The sequence below is a fragment of the Garra rufa genome, chromosome 5 (assembly GCF_049309525.1).
Source record: "Garra rufa chromosome 5, GarRuf1.0, whole genome shotgun sequence".
Classification (NCBI taxonomy): domain Eukaryota; kingdom Metazoa; phylum Chordata; class Actinopteri; order Cypriniformes; family Cyprinidae; genus Garra; species Garra rufa.
In genome coordinates, this window is record NC_133365.1 from 52,109,445 (window position 1) to 52,132,508 (window position 23,064).

The 23,064-nt window shown below is 28.7% G+C and overlaps 2 protein-coding genes across 2 annotated transcripts in view; one reads left to right on the forward strand and one right to left on the reverse strand.

The window, feature by feature from the left end:
• Positions 1–23,064, reverse strand: part of LOC141335365 (target of rapamycin complex 2 subunit MAPKAP1-like) — a 575,213-nt gene that overhangs the window by 262,982 nt on the left and 289,167 nt on the right.
• Positions 1–23,064, forward strand: part of LOC141335362 (ras-specific guanine nucleotide-releasing factor RalGPS1) — a 178,172-nt gene that overhangs the window by 23,938 nt on the left and 131,170 nt on the right. The window contains exons 2-5 of the mRNA XM_073840798.1: positions 4,741–4,880; positions 9,603–9,707; positions 11,561–11,611; positions 21,474–21,557. Coding sequence (XP_073696899.1) covers positions 4,824–4,880; positions 9,603–9,707; positions 11,561–11,611; positions 21,474–21,557 — 297 coding nt within the window. The 5' untranslated portion in view covers positions 4,741–4,823. The remainder of the gene's footprint in view (positions 1–4,740; positions 4,881–9,602; positions 9,708–11,560; positions 11,612–21,473; positions 21,558–23,064) is intronic.

Sequence of the window (23,064 nt, forward strand, 5' to 3'; positions counted from 1 at the left end):
TACCTTATCCATAAAAATAGCATAAGTTGTTGCTGCCATAGAATTTGACCAAAAACAGTTCTTAAAAGCTATACACTAAAATGACAAATACTTGGGGTTTTCTCTTTGAAAGTTCTCATTCACAAGCTCTAAATTATACAGAAAATGCACTGTGTTTCTACCTGATAAACTGGTTCTTGTAGATTTACTGTGCTGTGTCTGATTACTTCACCCTGTTTTGGGCGATACTAGTTTTTTTGAAAGTCGTTTCTGAGTCATTTGAATGTGCAAGTGTTATCTAAACACTAAACGTTCTTCCTAAGTGTGCAGTGTGAATTGAGTCTGTATTGGTATCAGAAACATTTCAGTATCTTATGAGTCAGAAGAGATCCTGGAGTGAGTTTAATAGCGCTGCAGACTGAGCCATATAATTACAGCAACTCACAGCTGCTACAGTATAATGGACATGAGAGAGGGATGAGGGACAATTAAAGAGATAGAGGGTGACAAAAAAGGGGTGTGATTGAAGACAATGGAGAGGACTAATACGCAACGGAGGGGATGTATGTCTCAGAGTTTGTTATACTGAAATATTGCTCTTTGTTAAAGGAACTGCTGCTACTCTTTAACACCTGATCAGGATCCCAAATCAATTACCGTTATATTTATTTATTTTTTTTTTTTACTTCACCTTTTATACCTCACTTTTATACCTCACTGAATAGACAGATCAAGTCTGAACACTTAATATGTGTCATTGATGTGCATGTGTCTGCATGCAAGTTCTGAACATTTTTCTTTTTTTTTCTTTGCAGTTTAGTTTGAATAAATCTTTAAACTGGAAAGGAAGTTATATTACATCAATTATATTTGCAAATGATTCAGACATTGCATCTGCCTGTAATTATTAAGTAACCCTGAATACCTTGATTATCTAGTTCATGTGTGTTTGATTGAGGTTGAAGCTGAAATCTACAGGATGATAGTTCTCCAGGAGCAGGGTTGGAGACCACTATACTATACTGCAGTACTATATTATACTATAGTATATTACTATATATACTCTATACTATACTGCCATATTATTATATATTATAGTATAGTACTCTATACTATACTATACTATACTATACTATACTATCAGTAAGATGCATATATTGGATCTGTGTGGCTATTAAAATGGCAACAAATAATATTCCTTCCACATTCCGTCTCTGTGCTTAATATTAATAAAACATAATACAAAGAGAAAAGTCACTCACTGCTCTTAAATGAAGGACTTTTGTAGTTTTAAAAAGAAACAAAGCATGTTTACAGTGAAGTCGCTGTTTTATTTTACATTCAAATAATTACTTTCAGTTTCTGTAGTATTGTTAGACTGTACTTCAGACTTGTATAACAGTATTCCAGTATATATACAATTTTAAAAAGCACTGTTTTTTTCCTTGTATCTTTTTTCTGCTGTATTGCTATCTTTAAATTAATCTCTAATGAAAATTTTAGACCCAGTCATAATCCTGTTAAATAATCGTGATTACAAAATTGACTAAAATAATTGTGATATTGATTTTTGCCAAAATCGAGCAGCCCTATGTTATAGTGACTGCAGTATATTATTCTATACTACTATAGTATACTGTACTGTAGTGCATTAGGTGTTTTTACTGAACATTTTGTCTTAAGGATCAGCCAGGTAAATGAAGGATATAAACCCTTGAAGTGAAGTTTATTCTTCAAGTCTGTATTGTGTAAAAGAAAAAAAAATTGAGACTCCCACTCTGTTGGAGTTGACTAAGTGAAAGCGGGAGATAAACTAATGTGCGTCTCCTTGGAAACACTTAATAGCTTTCACACCCGCTCTCAGTCCAGATGGCGTCTCAAACGGGTGATGTCAGACAGACTGTGAAAGAGAGCTGGACTGCTGCGCTGGTGATCCACTATAATGCTGATGTGTGAGATAGTATTATCAATGACTCATGGGGGATTACAGTGGCTGATATTATAGGAAACGCTTTCAGATTCTAATCAGATGGCTCGGGTGTGATATAGCTGGAGGGTTTTGGGTTGTGGTGTTGAACAGGTTACAAATGGGAGCAGTGAGAAATTCAGCTCAAATTCAGCTGATTTGAGAGAACTGTGATTCATTGTGATTCCAGGGTCATATACTGGAAAGCTAAGATTTAAACCTGCAAATATACAGAAAAAATAGTTTTCATTCAAATTGTCATGCTGATCCTCTTTTTTGGATTTAGTTTGGATAATAGATACAGTTATTTAAATTAGAAAAGCATGCAAAAGGATCTCTCAAATTCACACAACCCGTATGTTTTATGTAAATACACAGTGGGTAAATATCCTCTGTCTGCTTATATGGAAATGGTTGGAATATTGATGTGATGTAAACATTAAATGGATGTTTAAAACAAAGCTTTTCTAATAAAGCAACATTTGTAGTTGTGCGCCGCCATCTTGTGGAATGGATGAGTGTTACAACAATTTTGTTTTCAAATGTAAATGAGGAAAAACATTATCTTTCTTATTAGTTGTAATAGTTCAAGAATATTGCTATATTTTTATGTATTTTGTTAGCAGTCTATGTTTAGTATATTATTTAGTATGCTAAATAAACACATCAGGGCAATCACTAGCAAGATACATTAGTTTTGTTGGTGAGCATGATATTTAACTAATTTAAATGTTTATTTTCTTCTTATAATACTGTTCAGTGAACATATTTGATTATGCATTAATTAGTCCATTAAAAAATGAGGTTAGTTATTTTCTGAAAGATCATGTGACACTGAAGTAATGATGCTGAAAAATCAACTTTGCATCACAGGAATACATTAGATTTTTTAATATATTCTAATAGAAAACAGTTATTTTAAATCATAACAATATCTCACAATTGAGTTGTTTTTATTGTATTTTGGATTAAAAAAAACTGCAGCCTTGGTGAGACTTTGCATCACATAAACTGCATTTTTAAATATTCCAATAGCAAAAAGCAAAACAAAAGCACGCACATCAGTCTCAAATGGGTGCTCGACTAAAAAGCAACAAGTAGAAGAATAAAGTTAAAGCCGGCAACACCAAAGCTCCAAAGCTTTAACTTTATTCTTCAAAATATTCTAATAGAAAACAGTTAGTTTAAATCGTAATATCTCACAATTGAGCTGTTTTTTATAGTATTTTTGGCTAAAAAAAACCTGCAGCCTTGGTGAGACTTTGCATCACAGGAATACATTACATTTTAAAATATATTCTAATAGAAAACAGTTATTTTAGATTGTAATAATATTTCACAATTGACCTGTTTTTTATTGTATTTTGGATTAAAAAACTGTATTCTAATTGAAAACCATTGTTTTAAATCATAATAATAATATCTTACAATTGTAAGATATGCTGATTTTATAGTATTTTTGACTAAAAACAAACTGCAGCCTTGGTAAGACTTAGCATCATAGGAATAAATTACATTTTAAAATAGAAAACAGTTATTTAAAATCGTAATAATATCTCACAATTGAGCTGTTTTTAAAGTATTTTTATTGAGAAAACTGCAGCCTTGGTGAGATTTATTTATTTATTTATTTATTTTAAGATTTTATTGATTTTAAAAGTTATGATGTGCAGTCAGTACATTGAAAATAAGTCAATAACTAGATTTCACATTGGAAAACTTTCATAAAATACTTATAAGAAACTCATATGACCACTAGAGGTCATCACAGCTCTTATGAGTACTTTGGCTTCAGTAACATGCCAAATGTTACTAAGAAGCCATAATATGCACTTTTATTAGGAGTTTGTATTATAATATTAGTGAAGGATTCTTGCTTCAAAAACACAATTTAATAGCTGAACTACAGTTTTGTCTTTTTTTTTTTTTTTTTTTTAAAGAATTTTCTGAGTGGCATTCATCAGGCTGAAGATGTTGATGTGCATTATTTCTGTCAAATGCTTTTGCAGTTTATTTGCTAAAGTTTAACTTTAGGAGCTAAAGTAAGTCTATGCAGAGCATCAAACTAATTTATTTCCAAAAGGAGGCAGCTGACACTGCTGGTGATCCTTTGCACTCATAGTTGTTTTGTTGATGCATGTCAGGTTGTGAAATGTTTGCATGCAAAAAGTCAGAACGCAGCAAAAGCTCTGTAGTTCATATTGTGTTATATGAGATCTACTTGATAAAAACTCTCACAGTTGGAGCTCAGATTAAAAAGCTTTCTTTTACAGCAACATATCTGTCATTGTAAATGCAATTTCCCGATTCTCAGACCAAAGCGGGGTCATATTGCTAATGCATTGGCTGTTTCAGATCTCCAACTGAGTGTGGAGAACTTTCCCGAAACCCATTAAGTGTTTTGATCACTGTGTGAGTGATCCGAGAGGATTTCCATTGTAAAAGCCACATTCTTTCCTATCTGTTGCGCTCTTTCCCGGCCTGGCGGTTCATCGGTCAGTCAGGTATGCTGGGACTTCCTCTGGCCATCTGGGAAAGAGAGCAAACTGTGTCCCTGTGGAGTTCCTTAGACAGTTAGCATCAGTTTTTCTTATGAACACGCACGCACACGCGCACACACACCACACACACACACACACACAGACCACCAGTCAAAGATTGAACTCACATCATCTGTAACCGCAAACTCCCATGAAGCACTACCGTTTGAGTCAATCTTCCTACACTCTCAAGCTAATGATATTTTATACAGTATGTATTTTAATATTTGGATGTCTGTCTCTATTTGTTTTCAGGTATGGATGATTTGTCATATGTGGGGTCTGGCTGAGGGCCGCTGTTGCCCGGGCGTCTGCACCCCATTGGCCGATTCACCAGCATGTACCGTAGAAACGGCCTATCGGATGGCACCAGCATTAGCTCCGCCTCCTCTGAGGTAATTACTCCTTCTTTCTAAAAAAAATAAAAAAATAAAAAGATTATATAATAACATTTTGAATTTGTCAGCTGTTAAATAATGATTTCCTTTGGTCAAGGGGTCATCATTGGAAATAAAATGTAAGCTACGTTTTTGAGCAGTATGACAGGATAGGATTTAGGATATTCTTATTGTTCACTGAAACCACAAAAAAACATTATCATTTCTTGAAATAGCATAAATGTTAATTGAAATAAAATAAGCTAGTCGCCAAAGCACCATTTCTCATTTTTATTCAGTTTAAATTAAAGGAGTAGTTCACTTCCAGAACAAAAATGTACAGATAATGTACTCACCCCCTTGTCTTTCTTTCTTCAGTAGTAAAGAAACTGTTTTTTGAGGGAAAACATTTCAGGATTACTCTCTATATAGTGGACTTCTATGGAGTTTGAACTTCCAAAATGCAGTTTTAATGCAGCTTCAAAGGACTCTTCCGGTTCATGACAGTTAGGGTATGTTGAAAAACTCCCATTTCATTTTCTCCTCCAACTTCTAAATCGTTCTACATCACTGTTTTACCTTTTTTTTGTAAAGGGCGTTTGACCTTCTTTGCATGTTCGCTTTGTAAACACTGGGTCGGTACTTCTGCAGCGATGTAGGATGATTTTAAAGCTGTAGGAGAAAATGAGATGGGAGTTTTTAGACATGTCCTAAATGTCTTGAACCGGAATACACAGATTACACGCAGTGCTAGACATGACTAGTTTGAGGATAAAAAGTATAGAAATGTTAAATAAAAAAAAAAAGACTGATCATTTCGTTGGATATGACCTTTATTCCTCGGCTGGGATCGTGTAGAGCCCTTTGAAGCTGCACTGAAACTGCATTTTTAACCTTCAATCTGTTGAGCACCATTGAAGTCCACTATATGGAGAAAAATCCTGGAATATTTTCCTCAAAAAAAAAAGTATTTCTTTGTGACTGAAGAAAGAAAGACATGATCTTGGATGACATGGGGGTGAGTACATTATCAGGATTTTTTTTTATTTTGGAAGTGGAGTAATCTTTTAATGCTAAAATGTCTAAAACTAAAAATGAATAAAAGCTATATAGATGTTTTCTTTATATAAAAAAACTAATAAAAATTACAAAAACACAACAACAATACTAAAACTTTAACTTAAATGAAAAATAAATAAATAAATTGAAATATTAGACTACACTATATATGCTAAAATAACACTACTCATCTATACAGAAAATTATGCTATGTGTGTTAATACATACAGTTGTTTAAAAAATAATAATTAAGTGCAAATAAATTACTGAAACATATGGAAGCTCGTTTCTGCCACTGAAAAAAAAATAAAAAAGGTAATTGCGACATTTTATCTCACAGTTCTGACTTTTTTCTCGCAATTGCGAGTTTGTATCTTGCAATTCTCACTTTTATTCTCAGAATTGTGAGATCTAAACTGGCAATTGCGAGTGATAAAGTTCACAGACTGATATGTTCACAGATTTGCAAGTTTGCATCATGCAATTGCGACTTTATTTTTTTTAAAAAGTCGGAATTGCAAGTTTGTATAATGCAATTCTGAGGGGAAAAAAAAGACAAAATTGTGAGAAGTCGCAATAACCTTTTTTTTATTTTTTTATTCAGTGGCAGAAACTGGCTTTCATAGAAACACACATAATTGTGTCATTAACATAATTTACATCACACAGTAGATGATCTTGGGAGTCAGGAGAAGAAGTATATCACACTGAACATCCACAATGGCACAAACACCTGTAACCCCGGTAGGCAGAAATGTTTTATTTTCTATCTATCTATTAATATAATGTAACATTTAATCTATATAATCTATCTTTTAATATCTATATCTAACTCCAGAGTTCTCTATTCTTTTTTCTATTCTATCTACCTATTTTCATTTTTTATTATATAAAAACAAAAGTGTGAAACGGCTGTTGGAGTTCTTATATCGCACTCCTATCAGCCAGTCAGATTCAAGGACCAGAAAGAACTGTTGTATATAATATAATCTCTGAAATTATAGGAAAATCAACACATTGCAGATTTGCCAAAACATAATCACAATCTCAACACACACGGGTGAAACAAATCAGTGCACTTGCTGTCCTCACTTGCGTCCTCTGCAGGGTGGCTGTTTTGTGATGGACAGTTTATGGGTTTGCAGTGGAGCATTGCATTGCTCTAATGAGTGTTTGACCCTGAATGACAGGCGCTGGGAATGAAGTAGTGCCTCTGGCATCTACAGACCCTCCCACTCCTCTCCTTATTTCCACTGCCGGCCCTTTTCCTCACCTCCATGCACCTCTCATTACCCGACCCACAGCAGCAATACAGCCCATGACCTGCTGGCCTCTATTATCCATAAACGGAAACATTCCTCTACTTACAAAAGTACTATGATATCAGATAATAATGCTGTTATTTACATATGTGACCCTGGACCACAAAACCAGTCATAAGGTTAAATTTTACAAAACTGAGATGTGTGTATATATAATACGAAAGCTCAGCAAATAAGCTTTCTATTGATGTATGGTTTGTTAGGATAGGACAATATTTGGCCGAGATACATCTATTTGAAAATCTGGAATCTGAGGGTGCAAAAAAATCAAAATCCTGAGAAAATCACCTTTAAAGTTGTCCAAATTAGGTTCTTAACAATGCATATTACTAATCAAAAATTACATTTTGATACATTTACAGTAGGAATTTTACAAAAAATCATGGAACATGATCTTTACTCAATTTCCTAATGATTTTTGGCATAAAAGAAAAATCAATAATTTTGACCCATGCAATGTATTTTTGGCTATTGCTACAAACATACCCCAGCGACTTAAGACTGGTTTTGTGGTCCAGGGTCACATATGTGCACTACTGCAATGTGTCTTTTGCTCACCAAGGCTATATTTATTTGTTCAAAATACAGAAAAAATTGTAATATTGTGAAATGTTATTGAATTTAAAATTTTAACTGTTTTCTATGTGATTATATTTTAAACCGTAATTTATTCCTGTGATGCAAAGCTGAATTTTCAGCATCATTACTCCAGTCTTCAGTGTCACATGATCCTTTAGAACTCATTAGAATATGCTGATTTGAGCTCAAGAAACATTTCTAATTATCAGTGTTGAAAACAGTTGTGCTGCTTCATATTTTTGTGGAAATTATGACATTCAATGAAAGTTCAATGAACAGCATTTATGAAACATTAAAAATGTTTAACTTTTGGTCAATATAATGCATTCTTGAATAAAATAAATTCAACAGTTATTACACTGAAATAATTAAATGTCGTATTTCTTCTTTTTTATTTATTTTTAATAAAGTTTGATAAATTTTAATCAATTTCTTTGTAGCCAAGACTATTGAACCTTTTAAAGTGGGTTTGCCTTTTTTCAGCAGATATAATTGTTATTTTTGTATTATTGTTAATATTAAATAATTGCATAATTATATGTGCAATATTTATTATTTTTATTTGTCCTTTTCAAATTAATTGAAATAATTAAAATTAGTATTTCTTCTTTTATTGTTTTTTTAGTACATTTTAAATCATTTCTTTTTCTTTTTCTGTTTCTTTTTTCTTTTTCATGAACCCAAAACTAGTGAACCTGTTAAAAAGGGTTTGGCTTTTTTTCAGCAGATATAATTGCTTAGTTATGGGTGCCTTGTTTGTGTTATTATTGTATATTAAAAAATTGCATATTTATATTTGCAATGTTTATTTATTATTTTTATTTATATTTTTAAATTAATTTAAATAATTAAATTATGTATTTAATATTTTTTTGCATACTTATTGGTGCTTTGTTTGTAGTACTATTATTATTATTAATTGAAATAATTAAATTCTATTTTTGTCCTCAAATTTTAATGAAGCCAAGACTAATAAACCTGTTAAAGTGGGTTTGACTTTCCCCCAGCAGATATAGTAGCATAATTACTAGCATTGTTTGTATTATTATTTTTAAATGTTCAAAGTCTGATAAAAGTCATGATATTGGTTTTCCACTGTGCATTTTTATGATAATACTGTGGTTCTTTTTTTCTAAGCCTCAGCACTTTTTATTAAAAAAATACCGTGTTTTGTCTTAATTAATTGACTTCAGAATCAGAAAAAAAAATAATATCCAATAAAATCCATGAGAGTGTCCAAGCCTCAGTTTTCCATTGTGCATTTTTATGGTAATACCACAGTACTTTTTTGTAAGGCTCAGCTCTTTCTTTATTTACTTTTTGGACATTTATACATCCAGTGCATAACAGCATATGACTTTTGCCCATACGCTCATAGACGTGTCCTCATTCAGATGCTCTTATCATCAGATCAAAGATCATTTCAATCAGGCTCCAGGAACGTTTTCATGGTTTTTCCAGCGCTGGCAGTCGTCCCGTGAGAAACATATACCACGTCTGCCATGAGAACCTCACGCTAACCCGACAACTTTTCCATGGAAAGAACTGTGCTGATTTTTAATGATCGCTTCAGCTATGGTCAACGGTCAATCCATGGGGGCCACACCAGAAAAAATGAAGGATAATATACAGTCATAATCACAACCAGCACAATAAAGTCAGGAACTTTGCATCCCTCCTTCTCTTCTCTCCTACTGTCATGCATTTATGAGCATCTGTCATATTTCATGCTTGACATGTTGGTATCTTCATATTATATTATATTCTTTTTCATATTCAGGGAAGCAACAGCTCCGTGTCTGTGGACGGCCCAGGCGCTGACTACGCGAAGAGCTACGATGCCGTCGTGTTTGATGTGCTGAAAGTGACGCCAGAGGAGTTCGCAGTGAGTAAAACTGTCAGCGTTAAAAATGAGGCATTCTCTGGTGGAAAACCATAAAGCGGCCCTTGGTTCTACATCGTTTGTCTTGTCCTTTAATGATGCAGTCTTATTAGTAGCAGTCTTGGTCAGTGGGGACTTTTCAGTTTGGAAACTATAGCTCTGGTCCAAACCGAGTGAGTAGCGTCCTGATGTACATGGAGCCTCATAAGCTCTCGATAGTGAGCGGCTTCTTGTGCCACATCCTTACGGAGATGGTAAAACGGAAAATACTTCTGGAACAAAGGCTGTTTTAAAAAAAAAGGATGACATTACTCACTGTTGTGCTGGTTGATGTTGCTAAGGGAACATGTTTTAACCAGTCTGTGTTCTGGCAGCCTGGTCAAGCTGGTCTGTTGGCTGGTTTTAAAAGGGCTTTTCAACTGGTTAAAACCAGCAAGGACAAGTTTAAATCTTTAAATCACCTTAGGCCGATCAACATGCTTTATACATATATTCATGTCACATTCACACTTTCTTGGTTAACAGGAAAACGGAAAACGAAAAAAAAAAAAAAAAATTTAAATAATTGAACCAAGTTTTCTTTTATATATATTTTGTGTTATTTTTGTATGCAGCTGAACCTGTTAAGATGGGTTTGGCTTTTTAAAAATATATATTTTTTTCTTCATTTTTTTTCAGCATAAACAGCAGAAATATTGGATAAATATACTGTATATAGTTTATTTTCTAATAATTTTAAAATACTTAAATTATACACACACACATAATAACTAAATAAATATATATATATATATATATATATATTTATTTATTTATATATATATATATATATATATATATTTTTTTTTTTTTTGCAGCTGAACCTGTTAACATGGGTTTGGCTTTTTAAATATATATTTTGCTTATTTTTCTTTCATTTTTCTTTCATCAGAAACAACAGAAATATATATATGAATAAATATAGTTTCTTTTTTAATAAATTAAAAAAATATATTTTTTATATTCAAGACAAAAGAACATTTTATAGGTTTGGCTTTAAAATAAAAAATACAAATAAATTAATAAATAAATAAATAAATAAAATCAATACATTTGAATAATTTTTTAAATCAAGTTTTCTTTTATATTCCTATATTTCTTTTAAATTATTATTTTGTTTTATTTTGTATGCAGCTGAACCTGTTAAGATGTTAAGAACAAACAGAAATAAAATTTTAAAGAAAAGTAAACAATTTATTTTGAAATATTATAGAAGTATTAAGAAATATTAAGAAGTAATAGAAGACCACAAAACCAGTCATAAGGTTACATTTTACAAAACTGAGATGTATACATCATATGAAAGCTCAATAAATAAACTTTCTATTGATATATAGTTTGTTAGGATAGAACAGTATTTGGCCGAAATACAACTATTTGAAAATCTGGAATCTGAGGGTGCAAAAAAATCAAAATACTGAGAAAATCACCTTTAAAGTTGTCCAAATTAAGTTCTGAACAATGCATATTACTAATCAAAAATTACATTTTGATATATTCTCAGAATAAATTAATAAATGCTATGGTGATTTACAATAGCATTCTTTCCTGTGAATTAGCTTGATTGTGGGATTTAAAAGAGTCTGTAACCCATAATTCACTTGCATCAAAGTCTTAGACTTCTAAGGAACTTTGAAGGACCCCGTTGAACCGAGTTCCTCAATCGTGGTGATTTTTATGATGAATTGTTTTCATTCATTTTGTTCTTTCCCATAATGTACGCCGTAACTCAGTTGGAAAATGAGCTCATGGCTGTGATTAGTCACTCTCATTCTGAGCGATGAAAACGTGATTTTATTTTTGTCTTTGTTTCTTAGAGCCAAATTACCCTGATGGACGCCCCTGTGTTCAAGGCCATACAGCCAGAGGTAAGACAGAGGTCACATTTTTGAGCCAAATAGCTTGTAGACTGGAGAAAACATTGTTGCATCATAGCAGTTTGTATTTTTATTTTATTTTATTTTATTTTATTTTTGTTGTTGTCCTACTATTCAGTCAGTAAGTTAAGTTAATTTTTAATTTAATTTAATTTACTTTTTTGCTAAAATACATTTTTTTTTTATATTTCTGTCAGCAATTTTTTTTTATATTTTATTAGTATTATATATCATTACATTGTTGCATTATAGCTGTTTGTATTTGATTTGATTTGATTTTCATTAGTTTTGCTAAAATACACTTCCTATTTCTGTCAGCAAGAATATTTTTACCAATTTTTATATTATATTATATTTATTATATTATATATTTATTTTATTTTATTTAAAATATTTTTTTTTTTAGTCCTTGTCTGGATGATTTGTCTTATTCTTATGTCATATACATTGTTGCATTATAGCTGTTTGTAATTTGTTTTTTTATTATTGTTAGATTTTTTTCAGTCCTTGCCTGGATGATGATTTGTCATATTTTATTTTATTTTTTATTTATTTATTTTTTTTATTGTTGCATTAAAGCTGTTTGTATTTTTTTTTTTTTTTATTATAATTTATTTTTTAGTCCTTGCCTGGATAATGATTTATTTTTATTTTTATTTTATTTTTATTTTTTTATTTTTTTTAGTCCTATACTTTGTGATCCTACTATTATCCATTTAACATGGAAATTGCAATGCAGACTGTAAAATCATTTGATCTGTATGAACACGTTATTTCAGGATTACCTCATTGCCCTAAAAGAGGGAAGCATGTCTTTGCTGAAAATGTTGTACTTCCCTCCATGTTAATAATATGATGTATGTGTAAACCTCCTCCTTTCACTATTTATGCTACTATCTTGATCCCGGTGCTAATATCTAACAGCCATTGTTTTGATTGAGTAACCGCGGCTGGTAAAATAAAGACCCGAGCGCGTGTTTAGACAGACAGTTGCACCGCAGTGGAAGCGCAGACTTTGCAAATAAAGCGCCTTGGCAGAATATTCTAGCAGTGGGACAGTTTTTCATTAGGCATGTTTATAAGCTGTTTGGGGAAGAGAATAACATTTCAGTATCAGTTGATTATCTTTGCCGGCGTAAGTGACAGCGAGAAGGAGGTCCAATTTTTCCTAAAAGAATGATGTAAAACTGTTGGAAAACATGAGACTGGCTCACAGCGCTTAATGGATGAGAGCACCTGTGACCCGCTTTCATTAGTTTTACCAGCTCCATTTTCACCAATGCTTGCGTCAGACAGGTTACAAAGCTTCTAAATGATGCACTGCTCTACATGCATTGTTTTTGGGTGGTTAGTGGTGTCTGAAAAATTCTAGTTATTTAGTTTAAACCTATAAAGCTTGCTGTATCATATTTGATACGCAAATTTCTTCTAAATACTTCTAAATGATAAACATTTGCTGAAAAACCTGTTGCACATAATGTACTACATGCCTTGTCATCTGATTGATAGTTTAGACTTTGTAGCAAGTAAAAGTGTTTATTTGTGCATATCTCAGTCATTATATTGCATTGCATTATAAGTTTGGAGTTATAGAGTGACAATGATACTTATATCATTTTATTTCAGTTCAGATCTTATTGATTTATATTACAAGCAATCAGAATTTTATTTTTACATTTTACATGGCTATATAAATAAATATTCCACCGAATTACATTTTTGCTTATATTGAATGCAATGCAATGCAATGCGATGATGATTGTATTGAGAAGAACAAATAAATGTTCCTCAAAATATTTAGATTTTTTATTTTAATTTAATTTTATTTTATTACATTTTATTACATTTTATTTCAGTGTATATTTCAGACCTGGATAATGATTGATTTTATTAAAATTATCAAATGATGCTCAACAAAAATACATATGCAAACATATGTTTTTAGATTTTTGGGGGGGATTTTTATTTTATTAACAAAAAAATCTTTATTCAATTTTTTATTGAAGTTTATTTTGTTTTATTTTAAATTTTATTTTATTGCACATTTCAGTTTGCTTTTCTAAAAAAAATATGTATTTTAAATTGTTTAATTTGAAATTTTATTCAATTAAATTTTTAAATTTTATTTTATATTACAGACCTGGATCATGATTGCGTTTCTAAAAATGATCAAATGATGCTCAACAAAAAATACATATGCAAACATTATTATTTTTTTATTGTATTTTTATTTTATTAACAAAATACATATGCAAACTTATTTTATTTTATTTTTCAAGGCTGGATAATGATTGGTTCCAAAAATCATAAAATGATGCTCAACAAAATATACATCTGCAAACAGTATTATTATTGTTTTTTTTTTCAATGTGTTTTTTATTGTATTTTAATTTTATTAACAAAAAATACATATGCAGTTTTTTTGTTTTTTTTAGTTTAGTATACTTTTTTGTTTGATTTAAATTCATTTTATTTTGCATTTTATTTTGTGTATTTCAGACCTGGATGATGATTGCATTTCTAAAAATGATCACATGATGCTAAAAATAAAATACATATGCAAACAAATATATATTTTAAAAAAAGTTTTGAATTGTATTTTAATTTTATTAATTTATTCAATTTTTCTTACATTTTATATTTCATTTGACATTTTATTTTAATTTACGTTTTACTTTATTTGTTTTATTGATTTAGACCTGGATAATGATTGCTTACATGTCTTTGATTTGTGTGTCCTTCATGTATTGAACATGATTATCTTATGATTTTCAGACCTCTGATATGTCAGGCTTTACAGGATTACATACTGTTTCATTGCATAAATGCATTTGTAAACACAGCCCTTCTCTAAACACTGAGGCAACACACAGTATGACGTGTTACATGAGAAGAACACACGCATGTGAAGCGGATCCCCCTTACCGCTGATGTTTAGCATATCCTGTAAGAAACTCAAACATTTAAGTTACACAAATAAACACGAGGCCTTCGTTTCGGTCTGTAAAGTTTCAGACGGAAAAAAGTCTGAGGTTGTGTATCCCTCATCCACAGGAACGCGTGCAATCTAACACAAGGTCTGTGTGTGATTTAGGCATTAACAAATTGCGCAAGATATCACTCATCTCGGATGAGCCTTAAAGATGCTGTAATGTCTGCTTCTCGGTGTGTGTTTGTGTTTGTACTCACATTTTCAGACATTCAGTCTTTTGGGTGTTTGAAATTGTGCAAGAGAAATGTCTTTCTCTTGCATGTATACATGCATCAATACTACTTTATAATAAATGCAAGTGAGTAATAGTAGTGTGGATTTGGTCGGATATGTTTAATGAGGTCAATCAGACACATCTGGAGTACAAACTAAAAAAAAATGAGTCTGATTACCTCAGCACTGTGTTTATAGCTAAACATAAACACGCTTTGTCATTTCTCTGTCGAATAGCGGAGAATTATGTTGCCTAACAGAGAATTTGTATAGCGAGTCGCTCCAGGTTTAATGTGTCTGTCGGCGGGACTTTCATTAGTCTCATTCAGCGTCTGTGTGTTTAATGCATTCAGGCTTTTTAAAAGAAATGGAGTGTTATGGATTATGATGTATAACTCAGTTTATGAAAACAATAAAACATACTGACTGAAATGGAAGTCTTTGGGGGAATCGTTTGGCCAATAGTGTTTCAGTCAAAACGATCTTAAACCAGCCTAAGATTGTTTGTTGGTTTTAGCTGGGTTTTAAGCGTTATTAGGCACTTTTCAGCTGATCTGGCCAATTTTTAAAGCTGAAATTAAATTAAATGTAACTATTAATTGGGGGGGAAAAAAAAGAAAAATGAAATGTAACTCAAAAGTTGAAGTACTAAAGTTACTAAAATGTGTGTGTGTGTATACATATATATATATATGAGTGTGTGTGTGTGTGTGTGTGTGTGTGTGTGTGTGTGTGTGTGTGTGTGTGTGTGTAATATATATATATATATATATATATATATATATATATATATATATATATATATATATATATATATATATATATATTATATAAATTATAATATTACAGCGATGAGGGGGAAAAAGGTATTATAGTATAGTAATATAGTATAGTTTAGTAATATAAAAATATAAGTAATAAACATACAATGAACATTCAACGTCCCATCTATTAATATGAATATATAATGATGAAAAGTAATAAGTAATTAATATATTATTAATATATAATGATATTATATAATTATTTATTTATATTTATTAATTATTTATTAATGATATTAAATAATTATTAATAATTTTATAATTGAAATTTGAAATTTTTAGTAATTTTGTTTTTGTCTTTTTATAAATTTGTTTTTATTAATATGTATATATCTATATAGTTTTTATTAATTAGAATTTTATTTTTTGTAATGAAATGTTCATATATCATTATATAGTTTTATTCAAAAATAATTATTATAAAATAATAAGAACTTATTTTATGTATTTTTCCCCCAAGTAACGGAAATGTCTTTATGGTTTTAGTTAAGTATGAAAACCTAGGAACCTATTTATCTTTTATATTAGTGTGAAAACTCTTTTTCATTTTTATTGTCATTTGAAGTTTTAATCATTTTGGTTTTTTCATTTTATAAATTGTTGTTTTTATTAATATGTATATAATGTCTGTGTAGTTTTTAAGTAATATTTTATTTTTTAAATAAGTTCTTATTTTTTTTATAATTATTTTAAAATGAAGTTATTGTGTGTATTTATTTATTTATTCAATTTTACTTTTTTTCCTTCAAGTAATTTAAATGTTTTTATGGTTTTAGTTTATTATTAAAACCCAGTTTGTCCTATATTACTGTGAAAACTCTTTTTCATTTTCATTTAAACTTTAAGTAACTTTGTTTTTATCATTTTATAAATTGTTGTTTTTATTAATGTGTATGTCTATATAGTTTGTATTAATTAATCAGTTACTTTTTTAATTTTATTTTTTAAATGAAATAAGTTATTATTATTATTATATGTATGATTATTATTTTAAATAAAGTTACTGTGTGCGTATGTTTATTTAAGTTAGCTTAGTAACGAAACATGTTTTTATGGTTTTAGTTAAGTATAAAACCCAAGAAACTATTTATCTTGTATTAGATAAATTCACTATTAATTTTTATTTTATTTTAAATAAGTTTTTATTGATTTTAATAAATATTTTTAAATAAAATAAATGTTTATTTTATTTATTTATTTTCAGTTAACAACTAGTTAACCTATATTAGAGTGAAAACTCTATCCAAAAAGTAAATAATAAATTAAAAAAATAAATAAATAAATAAATCAGCAGTAGGTTGTCCTTTTTTCCATTCTTAATTCTACAAGAACTCCTCTTGATTACTACATTTTAATGGGCTTTTAGCTGTAATTAGAGTTCATTAATCTGTTTAATAGAAAATAGTTTAACAAAGCTCTGGAAAAACAAACCAACAGCAGTTTTGGCAGGAACAACGAGTTACGTAAAACGAAGGAACTTTTGTCATGTCTGAAACCACTGGATGCATGTTATGCAGCGTCGCTGTGAATCATAACATCTTAGAGCCACCTTTTCCATGTTTTTGTCTGCTGTGGTGGGTTAGTTAGCATCACATTATTCATTTTCATAATGTTACTCAATTTTCTCTTGATAGTTTAGACGATTGTCCTGAATTCAGATGTAAAAGCCGTCGGGTTCGGCACTCGTAATCGCCCATAATTCCTCTCCTGACACTTTTACGCCTTCCCTCGGAGCTGTGTGACCTCTGGCCCTCCTGAAAGCAGACTTCCCGCTGATGCAGAGGGAAAGAAGTAACCACCTCCAGCTGGGTCTGCTTTTGCCATCTTTGCCTCCACGTTTACTCGTGTTAAGTCTTGGCTTTAGGTGTTCGTGGCCTGACTCGAAATGAACTTTCACTGATAATTCTCGTGCTATAAAGGAAGCTGACGTAAGGTCTGACCGTCTCGCAACCTCTGACGTTCCATGCGAGTGAGATAATGAATTTGCTTTAGTAAATTAGCCATTAGTGATTAAAAAAATACATGCAGTCTGTAATTATAGAAAATCATGACTTGCCAGTAGGAGTGATGGTAACGGCCTTAAACAAAACAGTTTTTTTTTTTTTTTTGTTTTTTAAATTATTAGTTGCTTATCACATCTTTACCTAAGCATTTCTCACATGCAAATTTAAGCTTTTATTATAAAAAAGTCTTGAGAGATTTGCATTTTGTTAAATAAAATAAAATAAAATTATTAGAGACATTTTTAGTATCTTTTAGAAATGTATTAAATATATTTATTCAAATATATTTTGAATAAAAATATAAAGCCTATTTTGTGACCTTTTTTGTACATTTCACAATTGTATTTGTTGTGCTGAATTTATTTTGTGCTGATTAATTAATTATTGTGATTAATACATTCTTTCCGGAAGAATGATTGTCTTTAGTATTACACTGATGAAGAAGAAAAAAAAGTAAATAATTACAAATATTATTATTATTATTATTATTATTATTATTATTATTTACATTATATATTATTTATATTATATATTTATTTATTTATTTATTTTAAATGTATTAGTAAAAAAAAATATATAGTATTTAATATTCTTCTTATTATTAAGTATTAAATTAATTTATATATATATATATATATATATATATATATATATATATATATATATATATATATATATATATATATATATATATATACGAGTTTTTTTCTTTTGAATGATATAGCAAATTCTATCATTTGAATTACATTCTTGTGTTTCATGAATCTGATTAAATAAACTATGTAGGATTATAAATGACATGTTTATGACTAGTTAATAACTGTGTTTGGCCTTGTTTGATCTCAGAAATTATTTCATATTAGAACTGAAAATGTAAAAAAGAAAGTCTGCGACCACAGGAGAGACTTGTATTATGGCCTTTCAGAATCCCCACAGTGCCGCGCGTCTACTTTAGTGCCAGGCATTCTGGGAATGAAAGCTAAAAACGTGACTTTTGACCTCTCACATGTTTTGTTTTTAATTGGTTGAGTGTTTCTGAAGTGTTCAGTGTGAGCTCTTATGTCCACCTGGAGGGCCTAGGGCTCCTTCACCTCATCAAACCCTTTTGTGTGCGTTTTTTTTTTTTTTTTTCCTTTTCATCACAGACTTGAACGTCTTTTAGCTGTCGAAAACCCCCCAAGTGGTTATGAAAAGTTTTATGGGAGTTTTAGGAAATTGAATGACGATTTTATAGATGCAACATTTTCAGCAAAACCTCATTTTGAAAGGTTTTAATTGCGCATATTTCATATTAAGCATGTGTCTCTTGTTAGGCAGCTCATGTTCGCTCCAAATGTTTATTTCCTTCATTGAGCGCAGACTAACGTTTTTCAGCACATCTTGTGTTGAGCATCTTTTGTTTGTGCCATAATGTAAAATCTGATTAGATGATCCACGTTCAAAGTCATTGGAATACAGCCATGAAACGCAGCAGATCTGTAACGTGATTTTAGGTTTATTAAACTAAATCTACACTTTATCTGGGAACTACTGTCTTTCTTACTGTAGGATTTGCTTATTGTCATTGGCTGTTATATATGAAATAAACAGTGATGATAATATTTATTTATTTTTTATTATTTTCTTATTTGTATTCTTTTTTTCCAATTTGCTTATTTTCTAATTTATTTGCTTATTTTCTTATTAGCTTATTTTGTAATTAATTTACAAAATACTTGTTTATACTTATTTTATTTCTACAATGTTCTTGTTTTCATATGTATTTTTAATAAATTTTTTTCAATTTTCTTTTTTATTTGCTAATGTTTGCTTAATATTATTTTTTATTTTATTTTTATTTTTTTATTTGCTTAGTTTTTCCTTTTTTATTTGCTTAGTTATATATTTTTTTACCTTTTTTTGCTTGCTTATGTTATTTTCGTATTTATTTTCTTATTTACTTATTTCATTTACTCATTTTATTTACCTATTTTCTTATCTTTTTAAATGTATTTATGTTCTTGTTTTCATGTTTATTTTCATATTTATTTTTATATTCCTATTTTCTAATTTATTTACTTTTTTGTTTTTTTATTTGCTTATATTATTTTCATATATATTTTCTTATTTTGTATTTCATTTACTTATTTTCGTTTTATTTACTTATTTTCTTATCTTTTTAGATGTTTATGTTCTTGTTTTCATATTAATTTTAATTTACTTATTTTTACTTATTTATATTCCTATTTTCTCATTTATTTCTCCTTTGTTTTCTTATTTTCTTATGTTCTTATTTTGTAATTTATTTACTTTATTTTCTAATTGTATTACTTTTTATTTAAGTGTTTCTTATCTTTTTAAATGTATTTGTTTTTATTTTCATATTTATATTCATATTTTTTATTCTCTTTAGTTTACTTCTTATTTTCGTTTTTATTTTATAATTTTCTTATCTTTTTAAATGTATTTGTTTTTACACACTTTTTTAGATTTTTTGTCTTATTGTCTTATCTATATTCTTTATTTTCTTATTTACTTTTTATTTTCTAATTAGTTTTATCTTTTTAAATGTATTTGTTTTTATTTTCATATTTATTTTCTTATTTTCATATTGATTTTCTATTTATTAACTTATGCCATTGTTCTCTTTTGTTTACTTTTTGCTGATTTATTTTTGTATTTTTCCTTTTTTTCATTTTATTTGCTTATTTTTTTAAATCTTTTAAAAATATTTATGTTCTTGTTTCATATTTATTTTCAATTTTATTTACGTTTTTATTTGCTTGCTTTCTTATTTATTGACTTATTTTATTTTTGTTTACTGGTTTTCTATCTTTTTCAGTGTATTTGTTTTTCATTTTTTATTTTCATATTTATTTTCTTATTTTGCAGTTTATTTTGTTTTTTATTTACTTATGTTCTATTCTTTTATTTAATTTATTTATTTTCATATTTATTGTCTTATTTTGTATTTTGTATTTTATTTGCTTATTTGCTTATCTTTTTAAAAATGTATTTGTTCTTGTTTTCATATTTATTTTTTTAGTTTCTTTCTTTTTATTCACTTATTGTGTCATTTAATTATTTTCTTATTTTGTAATTTATTTACTTTTTTCTTTTTCTTTTCTTGTTTTTATATCTATTTAAATGTATTTGTTTTTATTTTCATACTTATTATTTTGCAATTCATTTAGTTTTTATTTACTTTATTAAATTAGTCTGGGTTCACATTATATAAAATATATATAAATATATAAAATATATAAAAGTTTTCTTAAATTGAATTGCATAAAATAAGTGACAATTATCATGAGCTTTGACCCCGACGAAAGACTATAGGACCTGAGAGAGAGACATCTGGAAAGCTGTAGTCCATCGTTCTCTCTCTAATTTCCTTTTTTGCACTGTGTTTTTGCCGTGTCAGTAATCATTTGTGACACTATAAATAGAGGATAATTGCGAACACATAAGTTTATCTGAACTAACGAGTAAGCTGCAAATGAAGTAAACTCACAGAAAGTCTGTCACGTTTAGTTCACTTGGGAGGTTTGAGTGTTGAAAAAATAATCTGGGCAATCTATATAATTATTGATTGACGGAAGAAACTCGAGATCTTACTCAAAGAGCGAAACATGAAATCATCAGCGAAACAGGGTTGGGTTACACTTGGGTTAAATACAGGGGCTCCTCAGTGTAATAATTCTGCTTCCACTTAAAGGCCTGCTGTCAGTCACTTTTAAACTGCCACAGGAGGTTTAAAACAAATCATAATGTTGGAATGAAATCGAAATCGATTGTGTTTTTGGTCTTAAGCACGATTGTTTGTATCTGTTGTGTTGTAGGAGCTTGCTAGCTGTGGCTGGAACAAAAAGGAGAAACACATTTTGGCTCCTAATGTTGTGGCCTTCACACGGAGGTTCAACCAGGTAAGATTTTATTTTTATTTTGTTTCAATTTAAAATATTAATTTTTATTTTACTTTAAATTCTTTTGTATTCATTTGTTGATTGACTGATTGATGATTGTATTTTACTAATTTTTTTAATTTTATATATTTTATGTTGTGTTTTATTATTTTATTTAAATTTAAGATATTAATGTAATTTTTAAATGTTTATTTTAAATTACACATTTATTTGTTTTATTGTATTCATTTATTTTAGTTAAAGTAAAATGTTTTATTTTTATTTAAAGTTACATTTTTACTTTATTTTATTTTAATTTTAAATATTAAGTTTTTAAATGTTTATTTTAACTTGAAATTAAATTTTTAATTGCAATTTTATTCATTCTTTTTGTATTAATTTGTTATTGTGTTGTACTTATTCTGTTTATTTTGTTTTTAATTATTTTATTTTATTCCAATTTAAGATATTAATTTAATTTTTCCATTTTTATTTAAATTGAAAAAAATTTAATTCATAAAATTTAATTGAAATTTTATTCTTTCTGTTTGTATTATTATTGTATTGTACTCATTTTTATTTTATTGTATGTATTTTATTTAAATTTAAAATGTTAAATTAATTTTTCCATTTTTATTTTAATTTAAAGTTACATTTTTAATTGAAATTTTATTGATTCTTGTATTCATTTGTTATTGTACTCATTTTTATTTTATTTCATTTTATTTCAATTTAAAATTTTAATTTTTAATGTTTATTTTAACTCAAAATTGAATTAAGTGAAATTTTATTTGTTCGTTTTGTATTAATTTGTTATTGTGTTGTACTCGTTTTTTATTTAATTTATTTTCTTTAATATATTTTATTTTAATTCAAAATTATTTTAATTTAAATTATATTGAGCTTTTATTCATTCTTTTAGTATTAATTCGTTATTGTATTGTACCCATTTTCATTTTATTTTAATTTAAAATATGAATTTATTACGTTTTTATTTCAATTTAAAGTTTAAGTTTTAATTAAAATGTTATTCATTCTTTTTGTATTAATTTATTTTATTGTACCCATTTCTATTTCATTTTTTTATTTTATTTTAATTTATAAATTTTTTTTTACATTTTCAGTTATTTTATTTATTCTATTTATGTTCTGCAATTGTATTTATTTATTTATTTTGCTATATTGTTGTTACTAATGGTGCTAATTGACTAGTTGTCTGATTCCAAACATCAAAATTATTATATTATTATTATATTACAATCTAGTATTGCTAATGCTTCCAAATTAAATTGTGTAGTTAAAGATATACAACTGTGTAGCACTTATAAACCATTAAATCAAGTCAAATAAATCAGCTTGTAATCGTGACAGTATCTGACTGATACTGATATGATATGATGGAGATATTGTTCATCCCTAGTTGTCATCCCGGCGAGATGCTGCACTTATTCATTTATGTATTCATTTAGTTTTCCAGATGTGAAGTGGATATAAAGTGTGTTTTTGGCTGGGCTGTGTTTGATGTGGT